Genomic DNA, 22882 nt, shown 5'->3' on the forward strand with positions numbered 1-22882 from the left:
AAGCTCAGGTGAGAGCTGGAGACAGAGATGTTTTCAGTCATAATCTTTACTTAGGAATTAGAACCATGGCAGTGGATGAGGTCATCCAGAGAGATTGTGTGGAGAGAGAGGAGCAATGTTTCCAAAATGCCACCAGAAATTGGTGTGTAGAAGGTTTTCCTGGTAAATAACAGAGGAATCCTCCCATGATAAAGAAATCTACATGCTACTCTTAATGAGGGTTTGTAAGAACAGGTATATTGGGGTGCCTGGCTGGCTTGGTTGGTTAAGCTTCCGACTTCGGCTCAGGTCACGATCTCACGGTCCGTGAGTTCGAGCCCCGAGTCGGGCTCTGTGCTGACAGCTCAGAGCCTGGAGCCTGTTTCAGATTCTGTGTCTCCCTCTCTCTCGCCCCTCCCCTGTTCATTCTCTGTCTCTCTCTGTCTCAAAAATAAATAAATGTTAAAAAAAAATTTTAAAACCAAAGAACAGGTATATTAACTCATGTGTATGTCTTTCTTTTTCTCTCTCATTTATTTGGCCCTATTTTATTTCTTCTTCTGTCTTTTCCTTTGGGGATATGCCTCCAAACCATTCTCGTGGGGCTTGTCCCATCTAATAAACTGCACCCATGAGCATAGGTTTGACTCCCTAAGTTTCTGCCAAGGGGGCCTCATACATCAACACCTTCCTTTGGAGCCATTTTCTTCATCAGCCAATCAGAGCTGATCAGACTGGACAGTAGGGGAGCCTGGGAATAGACTGCTCAATGTCCAAAGAGACAGAAGGTAGATCTTTCTCAGAGACTGGTGCCATTGAACATTATCTTGTCTAGACAGTCAGTAAAGGGCTCAGTAGAGGGGAATGTACATCCTTTGCACTGAACTCCTTCTTTAGTATGTTGATCCCTACTGGTTTCCCCACTCTACCTATGCCCTCCAGGAGGCTTTGGCAATATTTTAGGGTTTCATAGCCAGGCCAGAATGGAAGCTGGTAGAGTATGGAGAGGCCATGGGTCATGACGGCCATAGCAATCTTCTCTCTGGGTCCCACCAGAAATGTCATTTCTAATGAGGCCATGTTTATCCCAGCACTAGTTTCCTTAGTTTTTCCTGCTTTCTGTGACAAATAAAAGAAGGAAAAATATTTATCCATTTATTTTGTTTTCTGAAGTATTACTTTTCTTCCTTTAGATTCTCTTTTTGCAATTTTTTTTTCTTTTTCTCTCCTTCTCTCTTAGTTCTCTTTCTTTAGCAGAACCTTGATCTTTCCTTGGATGGTCTGGTAACAGTGGAAGAGACCATCTGAGTTCTGGAAACTTCCTCCTTCTTCTCTACAAACCCCACCCATGTTCTCTAGTTAACTGTGAGATGCCAGCTTTCTTCATCTACCCACTTCCACACTTCTGTCTTGGTGTTCTTTGAGTAGCGGAAAAGACGCCAATTTTTATGCAGCTGCCTAAAGTATCAGTGACACCTGACAGTGATTTTTTTAATAATATAATTTATTGTCAAATTGGTTTGCATACAACACCCAGTGCTTACCCCAACAAGTGCCCTCCTCAATGCCCATCACCCACTTTCCCCTCTCCCCAACCCCTATCAACCCTCAGTTTGTTCTCAGTATCCAAGAGTCTCTTATGGTTTGCCCCAGTGATTTTTACTCAAATTGCTATTTACCTAAGATGAGAAAGGAGAAATTTTGTAGTCAAGAGAAAATGACTCTACAATCCATGAATGGCCTAGATGGGGTGTTCCAAATGAATGGTGGCCAGTGGCCAGCATAGGTGCCTCTCAACTGTGTTTCATTAATTTCAGTCAGCTACAAGGTTTGGAGAGAAAGATGATTTTCCTATGAGCATGTAAAAGAAGTGCTTTGAGTTGTAAGTCTTTGCCCTTGTTTAAGAAAAGCGTAAATGGGAGATTTTATAACCACAGTGGGCCAATATTTTTGGAGTCAGTTGAAGCTCCAGATGGAGTGGAAAGAGAAGTTTTTTTCTTCCTCTTTTCTTGACTTTTACAGAACAAGTCTCCCTGGACACCTTTAATAAAGTGCTCAGTCTCTTTTTTAGTTCAAGTGTGCCCAAACTTGCTATCACAGGATCTGAAGGAGTCTTTCTTACACTAAGAATCCTCTCTCTAGATTTCTGGTAGGGGTTGTAGAACCAGCCTCATATGTGAAAATGTCTTGAATCCACTCCTTCCTCAAGAGTCTCGCCTTCAAGAGCCCACACTCAAGTCCTTGTCATATGGTATAGGATGAAAATATGCAGTGAGCCCAAGCTTGGTTAGGGATTGAGGGAACAGGAGGAAGACAGATTCCCATAGTCTCATCAACGTTCTGGAAACCTTCATGTTAGGAAGGGTAAGAGGACACTCCAGCATCACCATATGCGGATTTTGTAACTTTGGCCAAATGATGGAGTTTTCCTGGTCAAAGAATTGCACCCGGCTTTAAGAGGTGCCTCTGTGGAAACACATATTCCTGCCTAGCACAGCTATTGACAGAGGAGCTTGGGCCAGGGTGGACAAGCCAAGATGAGGGCCACAGAGGGCAAGGGAGAAAAATAGACAGTGGTGCCAGGAGTACTTTCTAGAAGAAAGGTTCTTCTAGAACTCCTCTCCAGACTATTGTCTAATAGTCATGAATAAAGAGATAAAGAATGATTGTGCTATTTGATAGTTTTCAACGGAAATAATCAAAAGTCCTGAGGCTTACCTGAGGCTCCAAGAATGATTGGATTTCTACAGTCCAAGGACACAGATTCAGCTGCTTCTGAACTCTACTTTGGGATGTTTAACAACACGAAGTAGTGAACGTCTTGCACTCTGTGCAGCCATACTCCAATAGGATTTAAGTAGAACAAGCATGCGGTCTGAGGGGGGGATATCTGAAACAAGTTTCCTTCCTACCATTCTCTGTATCCCAGGTCCAATTTAATGCCAAATTAAATCGAGATTGTTTTAAAATCGACTTTCACTAAGGAAAGGGCAGAGCTGCATTCCCTGAAACAGATATTTTAGGCCAAAATTATTACTTGGGCCTTTTTTCCTCCTCCTTTCTGCTAATTCAAAACAAAATGTCTGTCATTCACTCTAACACCAGCTTTTAAGAGCTGGAGACAAATGGAGTCTGAATATTCACGCCAATGTGGTACAAATGAGCTGTGATTTCAGGATGCTGGCTGTTTCTCTGACAGGAGAAAAGAGCGGTTGACTAGTTTAATATCTTTGGCTGAAAACACTTTGTTTTAAAGGGATGGAGAAGGCCAACATTAATATTGAGTCCTGTTATTTAATGACCGAATAGGATATATCATGGAATGAGGCATCCTGTGTCTGGGGAAAGTGTGTTTATCATACCCAGAGGGAGTGATTACAAATGTAGGGTGGGACTGAAGGAAGGAGTTCTTCTAAAAGCATTTTCTCCAAGTTCTTAAGAATTCCTCCCATAAGTAGATATGCCTATAATTGTGAATCTGATTCCCTCTAGACTTAGACAATTTATAAACATAAAGACATTTGTTATAATGAGACAATCTAATTACCTCCCTCAGAATGCTGGCTAATGGTTTAGAAATAAAAGATGCAGTTGCAAGTTGAGGTTTAAGGTTGGGGGGGGAGGGAGCTTGTGATGACCATTAGCACCATCTGTCCTTTTTCTCGTTCCTCGAACATTACATCTTCAGTCACTCATGAATTTACTGTTTCTATAGTATATTGAATTGAACACTCTCCATCTCAGGTGCTAGAATAGGGCTACATTAGCAATTCTAGCATTCCTTCATTCTCTCCTATAAGTTGGACTATTTTTTTTTTATTCAATGCAATAGACAATTTGGTGAGTCCAATAATATGTTCATTGACGTACATTAGGATTTCCAATACTTTTATCTGTTTTTCGTTGGCCTCATCTTGGCAAAGAGTCATAACATTTTAAATTTCTCTGCCCTCTCATCCACCCATCATACTTAATTATGCAGTTTATAGGCAAAACATAGCAACGTGCTGGCTATATCTGTAATTCTACTTTATTGCAAACTGCTTCGAAGAATAATTGTATAACTGCTCCTGGTATTCTTTGTTTCTTAAATTCTGGTTTTCAGGAAGCATTTTTTTTTAAGGGGGACATAATTGTAGTTTCAAAGCAATTGAAAATTAAGAATAAAATTAAGGTGCTGTGACATTTTGATGGAATGCTCAGAAGAACCCGAGGTGAGAAACCCAAAGTGGATTTGCCATGAAGCCAGTGGAGCTGAAGTGGCAGGGCCCCTCCCGGGAATCATGTCTCTGCCACGACCCCTGCTGAACTTTTTACATTTAATATTCTCTTCCCTTTTTAAATGTTTATTTCTTTTTTTGAGAGAGAGAGACAGAGAGAGAGACAGAGAGAGAGACAGAGAGAGGGAGAGGCAGAGAGAGAGGGAGACAGAGAATCCCAAGCAGGCTCCATGCTGTCAGTGCAGAGCCCGACATGGGGCTCGAACCTATGAACCACGAGATCATGACCTGAACTGAAATCCAGGGTCAGATGCTTAACCAACTGAGCCACCCAGGCGCCCCAGTACTAAAGAAGGCCTCCCAAATAATCTTCAGATCCCACAAACTTGGCTCTGCCCTGAGACCGATGCAAACTGATAAAGTTAGATGACTGACCTTCATGTCTAATTAAATTTTAAAAAGCAAAGAAATAGTCAAAGTGTGAAGTACTATGTTTTAGTTTTTAAGACTTTAGAACGAATTCAACTTATTTCCTGAAGCAAACCCCACTTAAATGAAGTAATAAATCAGTTTGCCAAAACACAAATGAACATAAACAGGAGAGTCATTTTTACTTCATTAATAGACATCAAATGTGAGCCTGCCTAACGTGCAGCAGGCCAAATCCTCTGGACAGGAAACCTCTCCTTCTGAGGGGCATTTGTGCAGTCAATCACGTGATCATTTCATCTTCAAGGTTGTTGCCACGGTCTACCTTGTATTATCCATTTACAGGTCTTTTGAGATGGAGCATTGTTCTGTGATTAGAAGCACAGACTCTGGGGCCAGGCTAGCTCTACCATTTACTAGCTCTGTGACCTTGGACACATGACTCAGCTTCTCTGGGGCTATCTTTTTATCTATAAAATGGAGACAATATGGATTGTTAGAAAGATTTAAATTGGTATTTATAAAGTTCTGAGAACTGTGCTTGGTACATAGTACATCCTATATAACCACGGGCTAAGTAAATAAACTTCTCCATGTGGACTGTAATTTTGTGTGGGTTCACTCTTGACCCTAATGAATGACTCTATAAATCAGGGGTCACAAAGTGCCAAACTGAAACCCATATAGACCTGCAAATGTGCTTCCCTTGCCCAGCATGGATTTTGTTTTTAACTTGATTTTGAATGCTCTTAATGTATGCATTCTCCATTTTCCCATGGGCCACCATCCCCCAAATATTCACCTCTTTGGTTCTTCAAAGCATTTGAGTTTGTCATCCCTGGTATAAATGAGTGAACACATCATAGGTGAAGACTCCTGCTGTTAGTGGCAGTTTTATGGCTTATGGGGCCAATGAGCCACTTCTACTCCCTGGGGCCCTACCTGCAAACAGGGTTCTGATTAACCTACCTATCCCTATTGCTATATTAGAAGTCACAGAAGGAAAATAAGATATATAAGTTGAGTAAGCCCCTGCGTGAAACATAGATATGTACTACCTAATGTCAGAAGATCACTTTCATTATGGACTGTGTTGACCAAGGCTACAGCAGTCATGACAAGCTAGGGTATGCTGGGGTCAGGACTCAGAATCTCCACGACTTAAACAAGGGTTTGATACTCATGCTTTCTGTCTAACCCTGGATAGGCAGAGGTTTCCAGTCCACCATTTTGTCATCCTTACTTGGGGCCCCCAGCTGGCAAGCTACTCTCTAGAAACATTGTTGGTTACTATGGTAGAGAGAAAAAGAGGTCCCTAAAGGGTCTCACATCAAAAATTAAATGGTCTACCTTAGAAGTGACATGACACTTGTGCTTACAATTCAATGGCCAAAACTAGTCACTTAGCCTCATCTGACCACAAGGAAGCCAGAAAGTACAGTTCTATAAAACAGGAACATTAGGCAAACATCACTTATGGCCGTAGCCTGTGGCATTATTTGGAGCTTGGATTTTCAGGCCAGAAGTCTTTCAATAAACTTAATTCAGCAAATACTCCCTTGCATCTACAAAGGCATAGCAAGCTACCCAGAACTGTGAGCAGATTTCAAAGGAGATGTAGACACAACATTGAGCAGCTTTAGACTTGCTCAAGAGAAAGAGAGTTATAAGAAATCTGAACAACAAAGCCATATAAGATTGATCACCAAAAAGAACAGTACCAACAATATTGCAAAAGTTGAACGCAAAGATGTTTCTGGAATAAAGATAGGACTGAGCTAGACTCTAGAAAAATACATGGATTTGTAGAAGTGGAAGGCACTACAGGTAATGAGAGAGAGGAAGCAGAGACAAAGGCCCAGAGGCAGAAACAAGGGCTACATTTTTGCAGAACTGAGGCCTGTGGCCCAGCTGTGAGTTGTGTTTACATGTCAGCAATCATTTGATGGATTCAGTGAAGCCACTTCATGCAGGGCCCCTGAAAGGTACAGAGACTCAGGATGGTGTCGTGTGGGAGGAAGATCATTGTTCCTCACTAACCCCCTCCAAAACCAAGGCATTTATGCCTCCCCGTCATTAGCCCTCAGCTGCTTATTCCCCAAACCAGTAGTCCTACAGGCCCAACAGCTTCCTAGACCCACAGGCCATCACTGATTGGAGACAGTAGTACACCTTGGGTTGCTCCTGTTTCCAATTGAAGGCATCTTTGATTGCTTCTCCTAACAAAGAATATTCCAAGTTCAAGTGAAATAGCCTCTCATTGCTGGGGTCAGTTCAGCCTTTCTGCTGTGTAACATCTGTTTTTGAAATTCGGCTGAGACCCTGACTTAAATCCATTTAACTTAAAAAGCAGCAATAGAACATCCTGTTTTCATGAATGTCCAGGGGCTGTATGTCAACAAATAAAAGGTCTGTTTGGGGGTATTCAAAGGGGAAAAGCTGGTTGTGAGATGTTCTGCCACTGGGGTAAATTTATTATGGACTGTTCGTTTCTTGGAATCATGAACCAAAGTTTGAAAAAACAAAGTGGACCAGCTTCATTTCAGTCAACAAATTTTGGCTTAATAGTGGGTGGGAAACATGCTTTTCTTGTCAGAAGTTCACTGAGCTGGATGGTTTCCAGAAAGATGCCCTCATTCATGCCTCCTACTTTAGCCATGTGAAGTTAATATCTTAAGTGGATTCTGTTTGTCTGTATAAATTGTGGTAGACAGCAGCCGATATGTCCTTAGTTTTCTATTACTTACACAGGACCTGAGGTGTGAAAGAAGGGGTAAGAATAATTCACCATCCCTCAAACCTGACTACCTACTTTACTCCTCACCCACTTCTTTAAGAGACACAAGTAGAGAAAAGTTTGATTTATCAGCAACTGCAAGAGTGAGTGTCTGGAACAAAACAGATGTCTATATATATATATATATATATATTTAATGAATATAAACTCTGGTCTTATAAACTCATGTTCTCTTTATGAATGCATGTCTCTATGTGTATTAATATCATTCCTGTTTGAAAAAGCTGTTACTGCCTATATCCTATTCTAGCCCGAAGAAAAGCATTAGGTCACTTCTGTAGTTCTCTCTTGGAACCTTTCTAACCTTTATCCCAATTTGTATTTTCTTTATTTATTGCCTGTCTCCACTCTCAGATTATAAGCCCAGAGAGGGCAGAATAGTTGCATTGACAGCTTACATGCCATACCAAGCAAAGTGGTTAGTATGTGAATATTACTTCGCAATATTTGTTGAACGTTTTTACTGAAGTTTTCATTGTAATGATGATTGTGGAGCCTTAACCCCTCTTGATGATGTGTGAATTTATTCACAGCGAAGAAGACAACAGGGCTTATAATGCAATTGAATATTCAGAGACCTTTTTGTATGATGCTACACTCACACTCATTTGACCCTACACTCTATTGAGGGTCATGGTGGAGTGGGTTTAGTCTAACCGTCTCTATTTTCTCAACTTAAACTTGTCAAGCCACATCTGCCATTATAGCTGGCCAAGATTAATGTCATAGCACATGGCAATAGTTTAAGGGGTTTTTTTTATCTTAAACGGTTAACTCATTCCTGGTGGTATTGAATCCATGACTTCAGTTTTATTAGCAATAAATTGTGGCCCACCAAGCTACCTGGCAAAGGCAGTACAAGGATCAGTGGTCAGAAAGATATTTTCAGGGCCCAGTGGGCATAGGATTTAATGTGCGCATTCATTTGTCTAGTGGTCACTGTAGACCTTTCTTATGGTCAAGCAAAATGAACACTTCAGCTTGAGTGGGAACAAAGTAGATTCACTTGCTCCATTTTGCTTTGGCTGCCTGTGTAGACAGGGGTTGAAATGGGAATGATTTGTGTGCTCCAAAGGATCTCAAGAGAAAAGCTCATTCGTTTACAGGAGGTGCAATTCCGCAACAGTTTCTTGCTTTGTATACTTGAAAACAATCCCAAAGAAACAAAGTTGGATGCAGAAAAAATAATGGGAGAAAAGAAAAATAATACTCTGAATTCTGAACAATTCTACTTTAATAGGTTGATCTGCCTGCCAGCTGGCCACAGTGTTGACTACTTGTAATATATACTTTTGGTAGGCTGCATGCAGTTCTTGGAACTGTTTATATTAGACGGCAGAAACTTAATTATTCTAAAATTGGCAGGACTTGCTTTGGTTACTTAATACAAAATTGCTTAGTCATCTTTATACAGAGTGTGGACAGCACTGTTTGAGTGTGAAAAACCGGGAAATGCAAATATGCTCCAAAGAGACTAGATCAGGTAGAAAAACAAGAAGGTATCTTTTTTTCTTTAAGATGCTTAGCAGGTGGCCGCCACATGTTTTCATTTGACAAGCTAGGTGCCTGTTGAGTTGAAGTCCTTGATTACAAGCATTTTTCTGTTTTCCTTGTGGATTTTGTCCAAGGTAAAAAGCTGCTGCTGCTGCTGCTTTTGCTTCTTAGATGGTGTTCTGCTCCTACATTCTGCAAAATACAGGTTTTTGAGCAAGAGCGCGAGGAACTGTAGGATCAGCTGTCAGAGCAGCTTTCTTGTTCTCAGAAACAAACGAGGATGTCCTTTCAAGCTGGTTGTCACAAAGATCCTCCCTATGACTCTTTTGGTTTGAAAACCTGTCTTCCCATACCTGAACTACTGCCTTCCCAATGCAGTATAGATTTATAGAGCTCCAGCTAGGAAGTAGGCCGGCAAAATGAGTTTCTTCGTGTGCTTTAGAGTTTGAGGTGGCGCCGGAGGTCTCCAGGTTTTCTCAGGAATGCCGGTGGCAACCACACACTCTTCCTGTGACCTGGGCTGAGGCTCCTGAGAGATGGTGAGAAAAGATAAAAGTCCGATAGCCAATGGGTAATGACACCAGGCTTGGGAGGGGTGGGTTCTCAAGCAAGCATCCAGTACAGTGCCTTATGTTTCTAATTACTGAGCATGGTTAGAGAGCAAAACCAGGCAACACTTTTTTTTAGACTGATGGAAGCATTTAAATCAGCTCTGAATGTCAGTATTTTCTAATTATGATGGAGGAGTGGCACGGAACCTCCAAAGGCCTTGGCAATTTGGAGTGTTTCAGCCCAACCCTGGTTCTCTTCTTTTCTTATTCATCATATGTCTTCTTTGTCCCTCCTTCTCTTTGAACATCCCAGAACTATTCCCTCAGTTACAAATGCCTAATACCCATCTTCTAAGACAAGGTTCTTTTCCACTAGAGGAAAACAACCGTAGCTACAAATCACAATATAAAATAGAGCTCCATAGTGAACCACTGCCACCCTCAAGGTAGTACTAAAAGCTCAGCTGGAGACATGGCCTTTTGATAATGTCTTAGCCAAGTTCCTCTGTTTGCCAACTAAGTCTAATGAAAGAAATGCCCTAGAAGCCATTCCAATTCAACAAGTAGTCAGCCTTGCGGACTATAAAAAAAAAATAGTTAAGGGACTGTTTGAGGGACCCCTCGAATACTACTTTGGAGGATCACAAAAATGAGTAATAACCTCAAGGAGGTTACAGTCTTCAGGAAGGACAGATATGTACTTAGCAATTAAAATGCAAGCTACAGACTAAATGCTCCAATAGAAATATAATATGGGTGTCCATACAAACACATTAGCGGTTCAGAGACCCTATTGTCTTATGCTAGTCTTAAGCCTATACTGTGAGTCATTTCTTACTTGAAGAAAAGTCCAGGGGCGCCTGGGTGGCTCAGTCAGTTGGGCGGCCGACTTCGGCTCAGGTCATGATCTCGCGGTCCGTGGGTTCGGGCCCCGCGTCGGGCTCTGTGCTGACAGCTTAGAGCCTGGAGCCTGTTTCGGATTCTGTGTCTCCCTCTCTCTGACCCTCCCCTGTTCATGCTCTGTCTCTCCCTGTCTCAAAAATAAATAAAACGTTTAAAAAAAAAAAAAAGAAAAGTCCAGAAATCTCCAAACTAACAACTAGGGTGAAGTGCCATCTAAATGATGAGAGGAAAGAGGAAGCAGTCTAAGCCCTTTTCGATTTATTATTTAACTTCTGTGTAGATTTCTATGTTTAAGTTGTGCATCTATAGTGTCCGAGGGGTATAATGGATAATGTCCCTTGGTTTGGTTTCAAAGCTTTTCATCTTAGACTATAAACTCTTAGAAGATAGCCTCTAACTTGCTACATAATTCTAGAACACAATAAATGCATTTGAGGATCATGATGAATAAAAGTTGAAAAATTCACTAGGGAATAATTAGTCTCCATTAATACTAGCGTGTCCTTCATGCACAAGACTATTACCACTGGCAAAGCACATACCTTTGAATTGTCTCCAGCAGTGTAACTGGATTTATATCCTGCCATCTAAACTCTCTCACCTTGCTGATACCTTGTATCAACAAAGATAGCTGGCTAAGGCTCTGGATCTGGGTTTTGATCACTAAATTGGAAATGTTAGTTGGAAAACCAATCACAAAGAGCAGACTCGTGGGTTGCCAATGTTTTTATAGCTGAGTAGACCAGAAAGTCCAAAGGGTCATGCATAAGTAAAACTACTGTTGTGTAAAATATGATGATCTCCGTACCATGTTTACCATTGGTGAAGACCCATGAGCTCTGATCTTCTGTTCCAAATAAACCACTCACGGTCCTTGTTATGCAATTTGAGGTGTGATCTGTCTTCAGACGGTGTCTCAGCTTCTTTTGCCTGTGCTGAGCATTTAACTTACTCAATAGCAAGTGCTTAGTCACAGTGAGATTGTCTGATCCAAAGGCCTCCTGCAGGAGAACAGAGAGGGTATTCTAAGAGGATTAAAAGAATACATCCAGGCTTCCAAAAGCTGACCTGTGCCACACCCCGCATACCATTCCATCTTATCTATGAAATTATAAGATCTCTCAAGTCTGAGATCGTGTCTGACACACTGTAAGTGGGGCTCTCCAATAGAACTTTCTGTGGTGGTGAAGATGCTCTCTGCATTGTCTTATATGGTAGCCACTGGACACATGCAGCCACAGAACACTGGAAACAGGGCTGGTGGAACTGAGAAATGGAATTCCTAATTTTCTTTAATTTTTTTAACAATCACAGAAATTCTTATGTTTATTTTATTTATTTTTTTAAGTTTATTTATTTATTCAGGGGGGGAGGGGCAGAGAGAGAGGGAGAGAGAATCCCAAGCAGGCTCCAGGCATGAACCTGCCTGTGAGATCGTGACCTGAGCCTAAGTTAAGAGCCAGACTCTTTTTTTTTTTTTCTTAATTTTTTTTTTTTTTAGCGTTTATTTGTTTTTGAGACAGAGAGAAACAGAGCATGAACGGGAAAGGGTCAGAGAGAGAGAGGGAGACACAGAATCCGAAACAGGCTCCAGGTTCTGAGCTGGCAGCACAGAGCCCGACGCGGGGCTCGAACTCACGAACCGCGAGATCATGACCTGAGCCGAAGTCGGACGCTTAACCCACTGAGCCACCCAGGCGCCCCAAGAGCCAGACTCTTAACCAACTGAGCCACCCAGGTGCCCCTGAATTTTATTTAATTTTAATTAATTTACATTTAAATTGCCTCATGTGACTAGTGGCTACTGTATTGGACAGCATAGCTTTAGAATCTTAAAGACTATCTTTTCCTACAGCCCTAAATAGATGGCCATTTCACCTCTACCGGACTGTTTTCAGTAATAGGGGTTCACGCTTTCTCAGCAGCCCTACCTCTTGCTGGAGAGTTCTGTTGGGGCAAGGACCCCACCCTTATACATCAGAATTAGCTTAGGTTATCACATTTATACATTCCTTGCAGCAAAGCTACGCAATTTTTGTTCTCACACAGACACAGTTTGGTGGAGAATTTCCATCTTTGCCATAGCATTCACACCTATGCCTTTTACTTCTCTCTAGGGACCAAGAGCAGAAGTGGCCACATACCTGTTCTGATTTGGTATTAGCCTGTGTCTTTCAGTGTAATTCTCCTTGAGTTTGCCAAGGAAAAGTATTTTAAACCCTAAGTAAGAAAAAAGGGCACAGAAGTAATTGGGTTTCAAATTTTCTCTTCTCCTCACTTTTCTCAGACTTCTCAGAATGGTGTAGAGATTATTCTAAACACCAGTGCTGGTTCTCCACCGATTGGCTGCTATTCAGGAGCTAGTGCCGAAGTTCTATACATCTCAGTCTTCTTTCTTTATATGGAGATGAACCTAGTTTTCTTACCTAAGAATCAAACAATGATTGCCACAGGGTTTGAACAATCTGAAGTGCTCCAAATAAAGTGGCAGTGTTTGTGATAACACTTTAAGATGCAACCTAGAATCCCTAAATGTGTTGTCTTCCCAAGCGTTAGAGTCAGTGTATATAAACACCAGCACTTGGTCAGTCTGAAATGCCCAAGCTGCCCATTCCTGCTAAGGTGAAAAGAGGCCACTCTCTTTCACAAAAGACATTGATTTTAGTTATGTGAAGCCTGTCAGGGTTTTGCAAATGAAGAAATACAAATAGAGGGAACGTAATGATAAAAGATGGAGCAGGAATGAAGAGAAAAAACAGGTCATAACCTGTTAGCCTGCTCATAGTACAGCTTCGTGTTCTGGATTCCACTGATCAGAGAAAAGAAACAGCTTGAGAGGGCAGAGCTCCTCAGGTTGATCCCGTTCATTCTTATTTCTGTATTGCTGATCTTGACAAATGTGCCTTGGTGATTGCATGTGTTTTTTGTTTTTGTTTTTTTTTCGTTTTTTTTTTTTTTTTTTTTTTTAAGTAGCACAGATTTTTGGAACAAGATGGTGAAGGTTGAGCTAAAGTTAAGTCCAAACTGTATGTTACAATCCATGTGTTTATTTGGTTTTTGAGTCCCAAATGAACCATTCTGTTCAGAAAAGAGCAAAGCAGGTTGATAAATTGAACTTTTTTAAAAAGGACAAAAGTTCATTTTCTACAGTCAGAAAGAAAACACTGCCAGATTTACTCTGTAACTACTGCAAATGTGGGTTTATATAACTTTTGAGATTCATATATAGTCTATTACAAAAGTCTTTAATTCACTTTGTAAACACTGATCAGTCAATAAAATACAGAGATGAATCAGCTTGAGTTACATTTTACATGCTCAGAATGGTAAAATCTAGAATAAAAATCCAATGGTTCAAATCAGCTACAATTCCTGAGTGCCTACCATGCCCAATAGGAAAGAGACTTTTTTGTACAGTGGTTATCTTTTCATTATTGGCCTTAAGAATGAAAATATATAGAAAATAAAATATCAATAAGATATTTAAATAGTAGAACAGGGGCACCTGGTTGGTTCAGTCGGTTTAGCATCCGACTTCAGCTCAGATCATGATCTCGTGGTTCGTGAGTTCAAGCCTCAGGTTGGGCTGCCTGCTGACAGTGCAGAGCCTACTTCAGATCCTCTGCACCCTCCCCCCACTCCATGTCCCTTCCCCACTCTCTCTCTCTCAAAAATAAATAAACACTAAAAAAATTTAAATACTAGTTAGAACAGTTGAGCTGTGGCAAGGCAGTACATTAATTCCCAAAATCAATGATAGGTGTTCAAGGAGGGAGATATCACTTCCAAGCTAGAGTCCTCAAGAAAACCATCATGAAGAAGTGAAATTTGGGTCTGACTCAATAGAGTCAGACTTCATGACTGAAGGACCCAGTCTGAACTGAAGACTCCAGAATTCATGACTGAATAGAATATGGACAATGAAAAGGATAGAGGAACTCATTCCAGATGGATGTGATGTATGAATTAAAAGTGCAGAAGTGGAAAATTCAGTGACATGTTTGAGAAGCAATACAATATTTTTATCGAGGATGTCATGGGATGATGTGCTTGAAAGGAAGGTTAATGCTTTCTAAATTAGAAGACTAGAAGAGAATTAGAAGACTAGATATCATTTAGACCTAGAAAGGAGGAATCATGGACATATCATGTTTGATATATCCATCTTTGCTGGATTGGAGAGCAGGTATGGAACCATAGTATTATATAGAGTAGGATTAAACCTTGGACATCATCTAGTCCAAGCACCTCACTTCACAGAAAGGATTAGTCCAGGTTCCTGAGTCCAGATCACTGTTTGCCAAGGGTTTGTAGAGAAGGGCAATTGAAGCATTGAGGTTAGTGAAGATAATTTGAAGAGCAGAGGTGAGGAATCTGCTGGAATATATCACACCCAGAAATCACCCCAGTACATGTAGGATGAAGAGAAGTATCGCTGAGCCACAGTAGTCACCCAGCTGAGGTTAACACAAACCCTCACAGACAAAACATGGCTCCTGACTTTCTCCCACAAAGCCCTGAATCTTGAGAACAAAAGACAGAAAACAGATGATAGTTGTGATTCAAAGTTGAAAATGGGTATGATACACCTGGTAGAAGTTTAAAGAAGCAAGGAAGTCTAAAATACAAGTTCCAGGAGGACAGGGACCTTTTCAGTCTTGTTCATTGTTGTATCCCTAGTGTGTATAATAGAACACCATAGTAAATGCTCAGTAAATGTATATTGCATCTTGATGGTGTAAATGTGTTTCTTGTTTTTTGTTTTTGTTTTTGTGGGGCTTCGCTGAATTCATTTCACCATGATATTTATAGTGGGTAAATAATGATGACTAATCAGAAAGAATCTGCCTAATAATTGTTATGAGTGTTGAAACACTAGGGTTCCTTGAAATAAAAGAGAAAGTGTTATGTTGAGAATGAGGGTATAGTGGTCAGAAGAGGAAGGTTATGTAATAAGGAAGGTGCAATGCAAGAAAGAAATGCTAACATCACAGAAGTATGCAGTGATGCTGTCCAGAATCTGAGCATCCTGGTATATGAATCTTACAAAGAAGTAACAATAAATTAATAGAGGCTTAATTACTATTTGCAAGGTTTAATTTAATTGGTATCTTTGAGACATGACAATTCTATCATTTAAGCCAAATGAACATACAATTGAAGAGGTATGGGTAACTTTTTTTTTTTTAATGCTTATTTATTTTTGAGAGAGAGAGAGAGACAGAATGTGAGTGGGGGAGGGGCAGAGAGAGAGGGGGACCCAGAATCTGAAGCAGGCTCCAGGCTCTGAGCTGTCAGCATAGAGCCCAACATGGGGCTCAAACCCACAAACTGTGAGAACATGACCTGAGCCGAAGTCGGATGCTCAAATGACTGAGCCATCTATCCAGGCACCCAGCATGGGTAACTTTTAAGATCACTTCTTAGCTCAGTTTAATTCGATCCAATGAATTCAACCAGAGATCTTGACAATAGTCTTCTCAGAACTTTCCTGGGGCACTCTTGCTTATTTCCTGAAAGGGAAAACAATTCCTAGAGACAAATAGTGGATTAGTCCAAGAATATTATAGTGCTTAAGAGCAGGCACTTTGAAATTCTGTAAAATGGGGATTTTAATAGCTACTTCACAGGTTTATTGTGTAGATAAAATAATTTAACATATTTTTAAATAGCCCAGCAGAGCTATCAAGCCACAAAAAGACAAGGAGGAAACTTAAATGTACGTTGCTAAGTGAAAGACACCAGTGTAAAAAGGCTACATACTGTATGATTTCAACTGTATGACATTCTGGAAAAGGCAAAGCTATTGTAAAAACAGTAAAAGGATCAGTGGTTGCCAAAGGTTGGGGTAGAGGTGGGAGTGAGGGAAGTGTGAAAAGATGGAGAATAGGGGTTGTTCAGGGCAGGGAAACTATTCTGCTACTATAATGGTTAATACATGATATCATGCACCTGGCAAAGCTCAGCGTGCATAACACCAAGTGTGAAACCTAATGTAATCTATGGACCGTAGCTAATAATGTATTGGTTCATCAGTTGTAACAAATGTGCCCCACGACCCCATGATGTTAATTAGGCTATATTAGTTTTCTAGGGCTGCCATAACAAAGTACCACAACCTGAGGGACTTAGAACAACAGAAACATTGTCTCACAGTTCTGGAAGCTAGAAGTCCAAAATGGAGGTGTCAGGAGGGCTTTCTCTGAGGACACTTAAAGAAGGATCTGTTTGGTCTCTCTCTCCCAGCTCTGGTCGCCTCAGGTACTCCTTGCCCTCCACCTTCTCATGGCATTCTCCTTGTGTCTCCACGGTATCTTCTTGTGTATGTCTGTTCCTGTGTCCAGAGTTCCCCTTTGTATAGGAACACCAGCCATCTTAGAATAGGGCCCTCTTTAATAGCCTCGTCTTGACTACATATACAAAGGCGCTATTTCTGAATAAGGTCACGTTCTGAGGGGTTAGGTCTTCAATACAGTTTCTGCAGCGTGAGCACACGATTCAGTGCAACGTAGAAGAAACTGGGCAGGGGTGGAGGAAAGGGAGTATCTAGGAGCTCTGTCCTTTCTGTTCCTTTTAGTCTTTAAACTTGAAACTACTCTGAGAAATAACACCCATGAATTTCAAACAGAAACAGTAAGAGAAAAATAACCCAACACACAGTACACGTTCAATAAGTGTTAGTTACTTTTGGAAGCTGCACTAACTTATCCAGTGTCCCTGACACAATAGATTTTGTTCTTGATGCATTCCAAGACCAGTAGCAGCATTACCAGAAGATGCCAAGGACTTTCCCCACACCCATTCACTATGCAGTCTGTGCTGATTTTAAGGTAGGTAGGACTTAGCTTTCTCTGTGGCTTCTCCCTCTAATAACTGAGGGTGGACTAGAAGCTATCCGTTCATAATGCTCATATCTCCTGCCCCTAACTGGATTTCGTGGTGTCATTACCAAAAGGAAGGGCTACATGCTAACCGATTAGGAATCTGTAACGCTGACTTACTACTTAATTACACCAGCATAGATGCGCCCTGTTTTAAGAAAATCTTGTATTGGGGAGTCCATGTTGAAAAGACAGATGTGTCAGTCAGTAATGATTCATCTGCCTTTGTAAAGTGCTTTCCCCCTTTACGCAGAAGTCATGTCAAAGTTCTTTCAATAGCATGAGCATGACCTCCCCCCACCCCTGCACAGTTCCAAAGTTTAGATTTTTCATAAAGCTTTCAAGAATCCATCTGTCACATTCACAGGTACATACCTCCCTTAGCCTACATTTCTTTTTCAGGCTAACCTCCATTTGGGACCCTCTAGAGCTCCGTGGTTTCTAGAATCTCTTTGCCTTGACATTTCGTCACTACGTTGATTGAGAGTTTGTTTCCTAACCGATGTTGCTGGAAGGGATTCAGCATGGACTGGGGGAAGGGGAGGAAATGAGAGATTAGGAGCTGAGAAGATGGAAGCTGCTGCTCCCAAAAACGGGGAAACACCCCTTACAGTTCCACCCAGACATGGCTCCCCTTAATGGGACAGGGGCGGAGAAGTTCAGAGGAGCACTGTGGTACAAGAGTGTGACGACTGAGGAGGACCTCCAGCCCCATCCTGGTGGGAGACCACCTGAGGACCATTTCCAGAAACATACACACCTTCCTTCCCCCGCACAGCCTCATACACCCCCAAGAGAGAGTCATACCACACCATACGCAGATGTGCGTTCTCCTCTCCCTCAGATACACTCTCCACGTGTCCACAAAACACAACCCGGAAAGGCACTTGTCTGTGTAGACGCATCATAGAGCGACCCCCTCCCCCACGTCTAGTGCCCCAGATGCATACTCCCCAGGATCCAGATGAGTAAATAAGGGGATAGATGGACTTTTTCTGTGGTTGGGAAAGAAAAAAAGGGCCCAAGTAAGTAATAAAAGGTGAGGAGTAGGTGGACAGAATGGGTAGCAGAAAAAGAATTTGCGTGGGGAGAGAGCCAGTGAGGATGGTCAGCCAAAGCGACCGCATGCTCTCAGGCCGTTCCACTTGCCTGTGAGTGTTTGTTCCAAGACCTTTCAGGCTCTGCCCACCATGTGCGTCTCCAGCCTGCTTGGGGATATTTACATCACTGCTTATTAGCACCTCCACCAGAGGTATAGGCTAAGAAACTCAGCCCGTTGTTACTGAAAAGCAGCCAGTATTACAACTTAGCTTGGATGAGGGAGGAGCTCAGGCTTTAGAGGATGCCTTTCAAGCTGCTTGGATAAATTAAGGAAAGTGAAATTGTTTACTTAGAGACAGACCCCCCTCTCCCATTTCTGTTTGCTGTTGCTGTAGTTATTTGCAAAGTGGGTCATACACAACAAAAGCCTGTATTGAAGAAAGGGACGAGAAGAGTTTACTCTCTCACTGCACCTAGCATCCGGGTAACCAAAGTTTGGTCCCACTGGCCACGGGGCTGTTCTCACCCTGTACTGTCCTCAGAACGGGAGCCCACCCCCAGGTGAAAGACCCCCAGATGACCTCTCAGGGGGTGTTCAAATCACTTTTTTTTTCATTCTGATAACTATGGAGAGATCAAGCCAGAAAATGTAGAGAAACTTGTGGTTGATGAAATAGTAAAGGAAAACTGATTCTTTTCTTCATAACTAGCAAAGTACTTAGAAAGTACTTTTGGTAAGAGTAAGATAGAAAAACACCTTAAAATTTTAAAACTCCCAATAAATACCAAAATTAGAGTTTCTAAAAGATTTATATGCAGTATAAGTAATACCCTAAGGGATAAGAAAGGGGGAAAATGCAAACATTGTATAGTTTTATTTTTGTTGGCAGAGACTTTATTTTTGTTTTTGTGTGTTTTTTTAAGGGGAAAATGCTTGAAAATAAAAGAATCTGACAATTTATTTGAGAAGGTTTCTGAACTTGGCTTTAAAATCTAAGTTTTGCTTTTTGCCCCCACAAACAGAGATGCCATTAGGTGATGGCTTTAGGCTTTGCACAGCTCCTGATTTTCCTGCACAGGGCAAACTTCTTGTCTCATAAGCACAGAAAGGGCTGGAAAATATTTTTTGTGATCTGAGTGCAGCGGAGAGTCTAGGATTGCAGAGGAAGTGGAGGCCTCCCGCTCCACACAGGAAACAATCTTCAAGCAGGCCTTAAATGCCAGATTCCAGGCCGAGTTTAACTAACCACTGACAGCTCTGTAAACAAAGCAAGGACAAAAAGAGCCCGCTTCCCCTTTTCTGGTAGTCATTTTGGGTTTGGGGGCTGCAGGGGAATTCTGGAATACTTGGCTTCATGGCACAGAAGTGCAAGGGAAGTAGGCTTCGCAGTTGAAGAGCTGGAAAGGGAAGATCTTTCTGGGATCAAAAGCATCACGGAGGAGGTAGGAAAGGATAAAATGGTTGGGTTACAAAGAGCCGGGACTTTGGAGCTCTGAAAACGGCTTGATCATATGTAACTGCTTTTAAAAATGCTGCCGACTTCTGCTTATTCATGGTATTATTGCTGTGTTTTTTTTATCATTCTGATATTAATATTCTTTCAGATTGTGCAGATTATGCCTTGATGCTTATATTATTTTATTTCTTTTATCTCTCTTACTTTTCTCTCATTCCTGCATATTCCTTTTTGAGCCACTTTTCTTTTTTTTCACTCTTTTTCTCTTTTCCTCTCTCTTTGTTCACTTTTTCGTAACTTTCATCTGTGGCTCAGCAAGTTACAAAGAACAAAATCATTTGGTAGCTGTGAAGTGATCCCACTAATATTTCAAATCTTCAAAATCCCTCTGTCTCCTGAGGTTTTTATTTTCATTTTTTAACTGTAATCCTGGGACCTTATTGATTTGTCTCTAATGGTTTCATGAATGAGACTGAATTTGTTTAGTGCATGAAAGGCTCAGCTTGGGAGTTAGAAATTGGTCACTGGCTACCTTGCCAGCCTTAAGGTGTTTTTCTTAAGAGTAAAGAAGAAAGGAGAGTATGAAAAAATCGTGGGGGACCAAAGGCTAAAGTGCTTCATGGGAAATGATACTTTGATTCATCTGTGATCTCGATCTACCTCCTCTCTGTTAGGTCCAGATTCTCCGGTCTCCCTAGACCTGAAGCCACACCATGGATGATTTTGAACGTCGCAGAGAACTCAGGAGGCAAAAGCGGGAAGAGATGCGGCTTGAAGCAGAAAGGTAAGGTCCTAGGTTGAACACTATTTGTATTCTGTTATTAACAGTGCTGGTTTCAGGCTTCAAAGATCATCTCCCTGAAGGGCCAAATATATTGCACACTAAACCTTTTGCAAAAGTTGTGATGGAAAATTTTCCTGTTATGACTCTAAATTATGCGTAAAAAAAGAACACCAACATCAAGGAAAAAAGATTCTAGAGGAATCAAACAGTCACATTAAATCAGAGCCTTTCATAGTGGAATTTTTAAGTGACAAAAGCAATGTGTGGATAAAAGTTTAAAAAGCAGTATAATATTGAAAGGACAGGAAAAATGACAAATGCTGACAGTTGAAACCAACAAGGAAATGGGAGCCTTAGGTCTAAAAATACAAAGGCAGGGGCGCCTGGGTGGCTCAGTCGGTTAAGCATCTGACTTCGGCCCAGGTCATGATTTCACGGTCCATGAGTTCGAGCCCCGCATCAGGCTCTGTGCTGACAGCTCAGAGCCTGGAGCCTGCTTCAGATTCTGTGTCTCCCTCTCTCTGACCCTCCCCCCATTCATTCTCTGTCTCTCTCTGTCTCAAAAATAAATAAACTTTAAAAAAATTTAAAAAATACAAAGGCAATAAGTCCTAGATGGATCTTGTGACCAGTTTTTATTCTGATTAGAAAAGTAGCCAAGTCCAGTAATCCATGTATTAGAGGTTAATAGTTAATGGAGTTTGTTACTGTGGATATTCTGAGTCTAGTTGGAAGCTGTCATGTTGTATGTCGTGGTGACTTCAAGGGCAGGTTGGGGAAATAAAGCAATGACATAGGAAGCATGGGGCATAAATGCATATCGTAAAATTTTAGGCCTTAGAGGGAAGGACAGTGGCGTTTAATGTGGCTTACATCAGACAGAGCAGGCATTCACCGGAAGAAAAGTGTTAAATAATGTTCTTATAATTAAATCGATGTTGCCTCACACAAATTCCAATGCACAGATGAAGAGATGGTAGTAAGGTGATCCCTTAGTGATCCTGCAGTAGAAAATGGGAAACTTAACTCCTATAACAAAAGTATTTGGTGCTGTAGGCTCGTGTATGTGTATGGAGAACCCAAAAGAAGAAGGTAAAATTACTGCTTTGGATCAGCTTGGCCAGAGAAGGCTGCCATTCATGGAATGTCTATGTCCATAAATATGACACCATGAATGGTACCTGGGCTGTGTGGGTTCAAGTCCCTGCTCTTAGCCACTAATGAGCTGTGTGGCCATGAGTAAGTGACTTCTCTCTAAGCCACAGTTGCCATATTTGTAAAGTAGGCATAATGTCTGCAGAGCTTGTGTGGTTGTTGTGGAGATTATTGAACTTCATAAATGGCCTAGTTGGTACCTGACACATAGCAGACTTCCATAAATGGTAGTAGTCGTTGTTGTTTTTATTTTTTAACCATTATCATTGGCTAAGCAAGTAAGGAACAGCAATGTAGCCATATAGATAGCCAGAACTAAACATCAATGCCAAGGAAGGGCAGTCATCATCCTGTGGTGAAACTAGTCCGAAAAAGCTCCTTGGAAGTGGTAGTCCGTGGAGGATGCCGTAATAGTGATGAAGAGTAAAAGGAGAGCCATCTTGGCGAGAAAATGACACCAGGAAAAGCAGAGAGGTGGAAATAAGAATCCTGGTATAAGAGACCTATTGATTGCTTAACGAGGAATGAGCTGGACTCGCACATCTTGGGTGTTTCTATTTCCCATGCAGGGCAATAGAGACTTAACAGGGGGTGCTGTGTGTGATGAGATACGTTGTGCACTAGAGTGATCTACAGTGCACTAGAGTGTGGGAAGAGTTAGTACTGAACATATAGTAATGAGGCCCTGAATTGGGGCAGCAAATATGGAAATGAGGGCCAAATATGGGAGTCTTTATGGAGGGAAAATTAGCAGACCTTTCAGGAGAGGGAGAAACTCAAAGGCAATTCCAGAGAATTTAATTAGGTCTGTGGAGCTGGGAATCTCCCACAGTGTTCTAGATGGAGAAACTTGTTCCATTCTTGGGTGTACATGGTAGGGGGGGGCGCTGTTTAATTTCAGGTAGAAACCACATCCAAATGGAGATTCCCTGTAGGCATTTGGAGATAGAAATGTTCTATCTTTTTTCAGAAAGGGAAAGAAATTATTAGAGAATAAGTTTGGGCTCACCCAGTATGGTAGTACAAAAGCTGAAGGTGGATGGTTGTGATAGTGTCAAGAAAGCAAGTGTAAGATCATAAAAATGTAATAGAAACCATCAGAGGAGACAAAAATGTCAAGGAAATGGGGAGAACCAGGGAGAGCATCCATGTGGAGTGGACATCACAACCTTCTAGGCAGTGTCCAGGCCC

General features: G+C 41.4%; 1 protein-coding gene across 6 annotated transcripts in view; it reads left to right on the forward strand.

The window, feature by feature from the left end:
• The window catches only part of CALD1 (caldesmon 1), a 187964-nt gene that overhangs the window by 66597 nt on the left and 98485 nt on the right, over positions 1-22882 (forward strand). For all 6 annotated transcript variants that reach the window (XM_015534909.2, XM_015534907.2, XM_015534906.2 and 3 more), the window contains one exon: positions 20427-20536. In XM_015534909.2, coding sequence (XP_015390395.2) covers positions 20466-20536 — 71 coding nt within the window. In that variant the 5' untranslated portion in view covers positions 20427-20465. The remainder of the gene's footprint in view (positions 1-20426; positions 20537-22882) is intronic.

The sequence above is a fragment of the Panthera tigris genome, chromosome A2 (assembly GCF_018350195.1).
Source record: "Panthera tigris isolate Pti1 chromosome A2, P.tigris_Pti1_mat1.1, whole genome shotgun sequence".
In the NCBI taxonomy this organism is placed as follows: domain Eukaryota; kingdom Metazoa; phylum Chordata; class Mammalia; order Carnivora; family Felidae; genus Panthera; species Panthera tigris.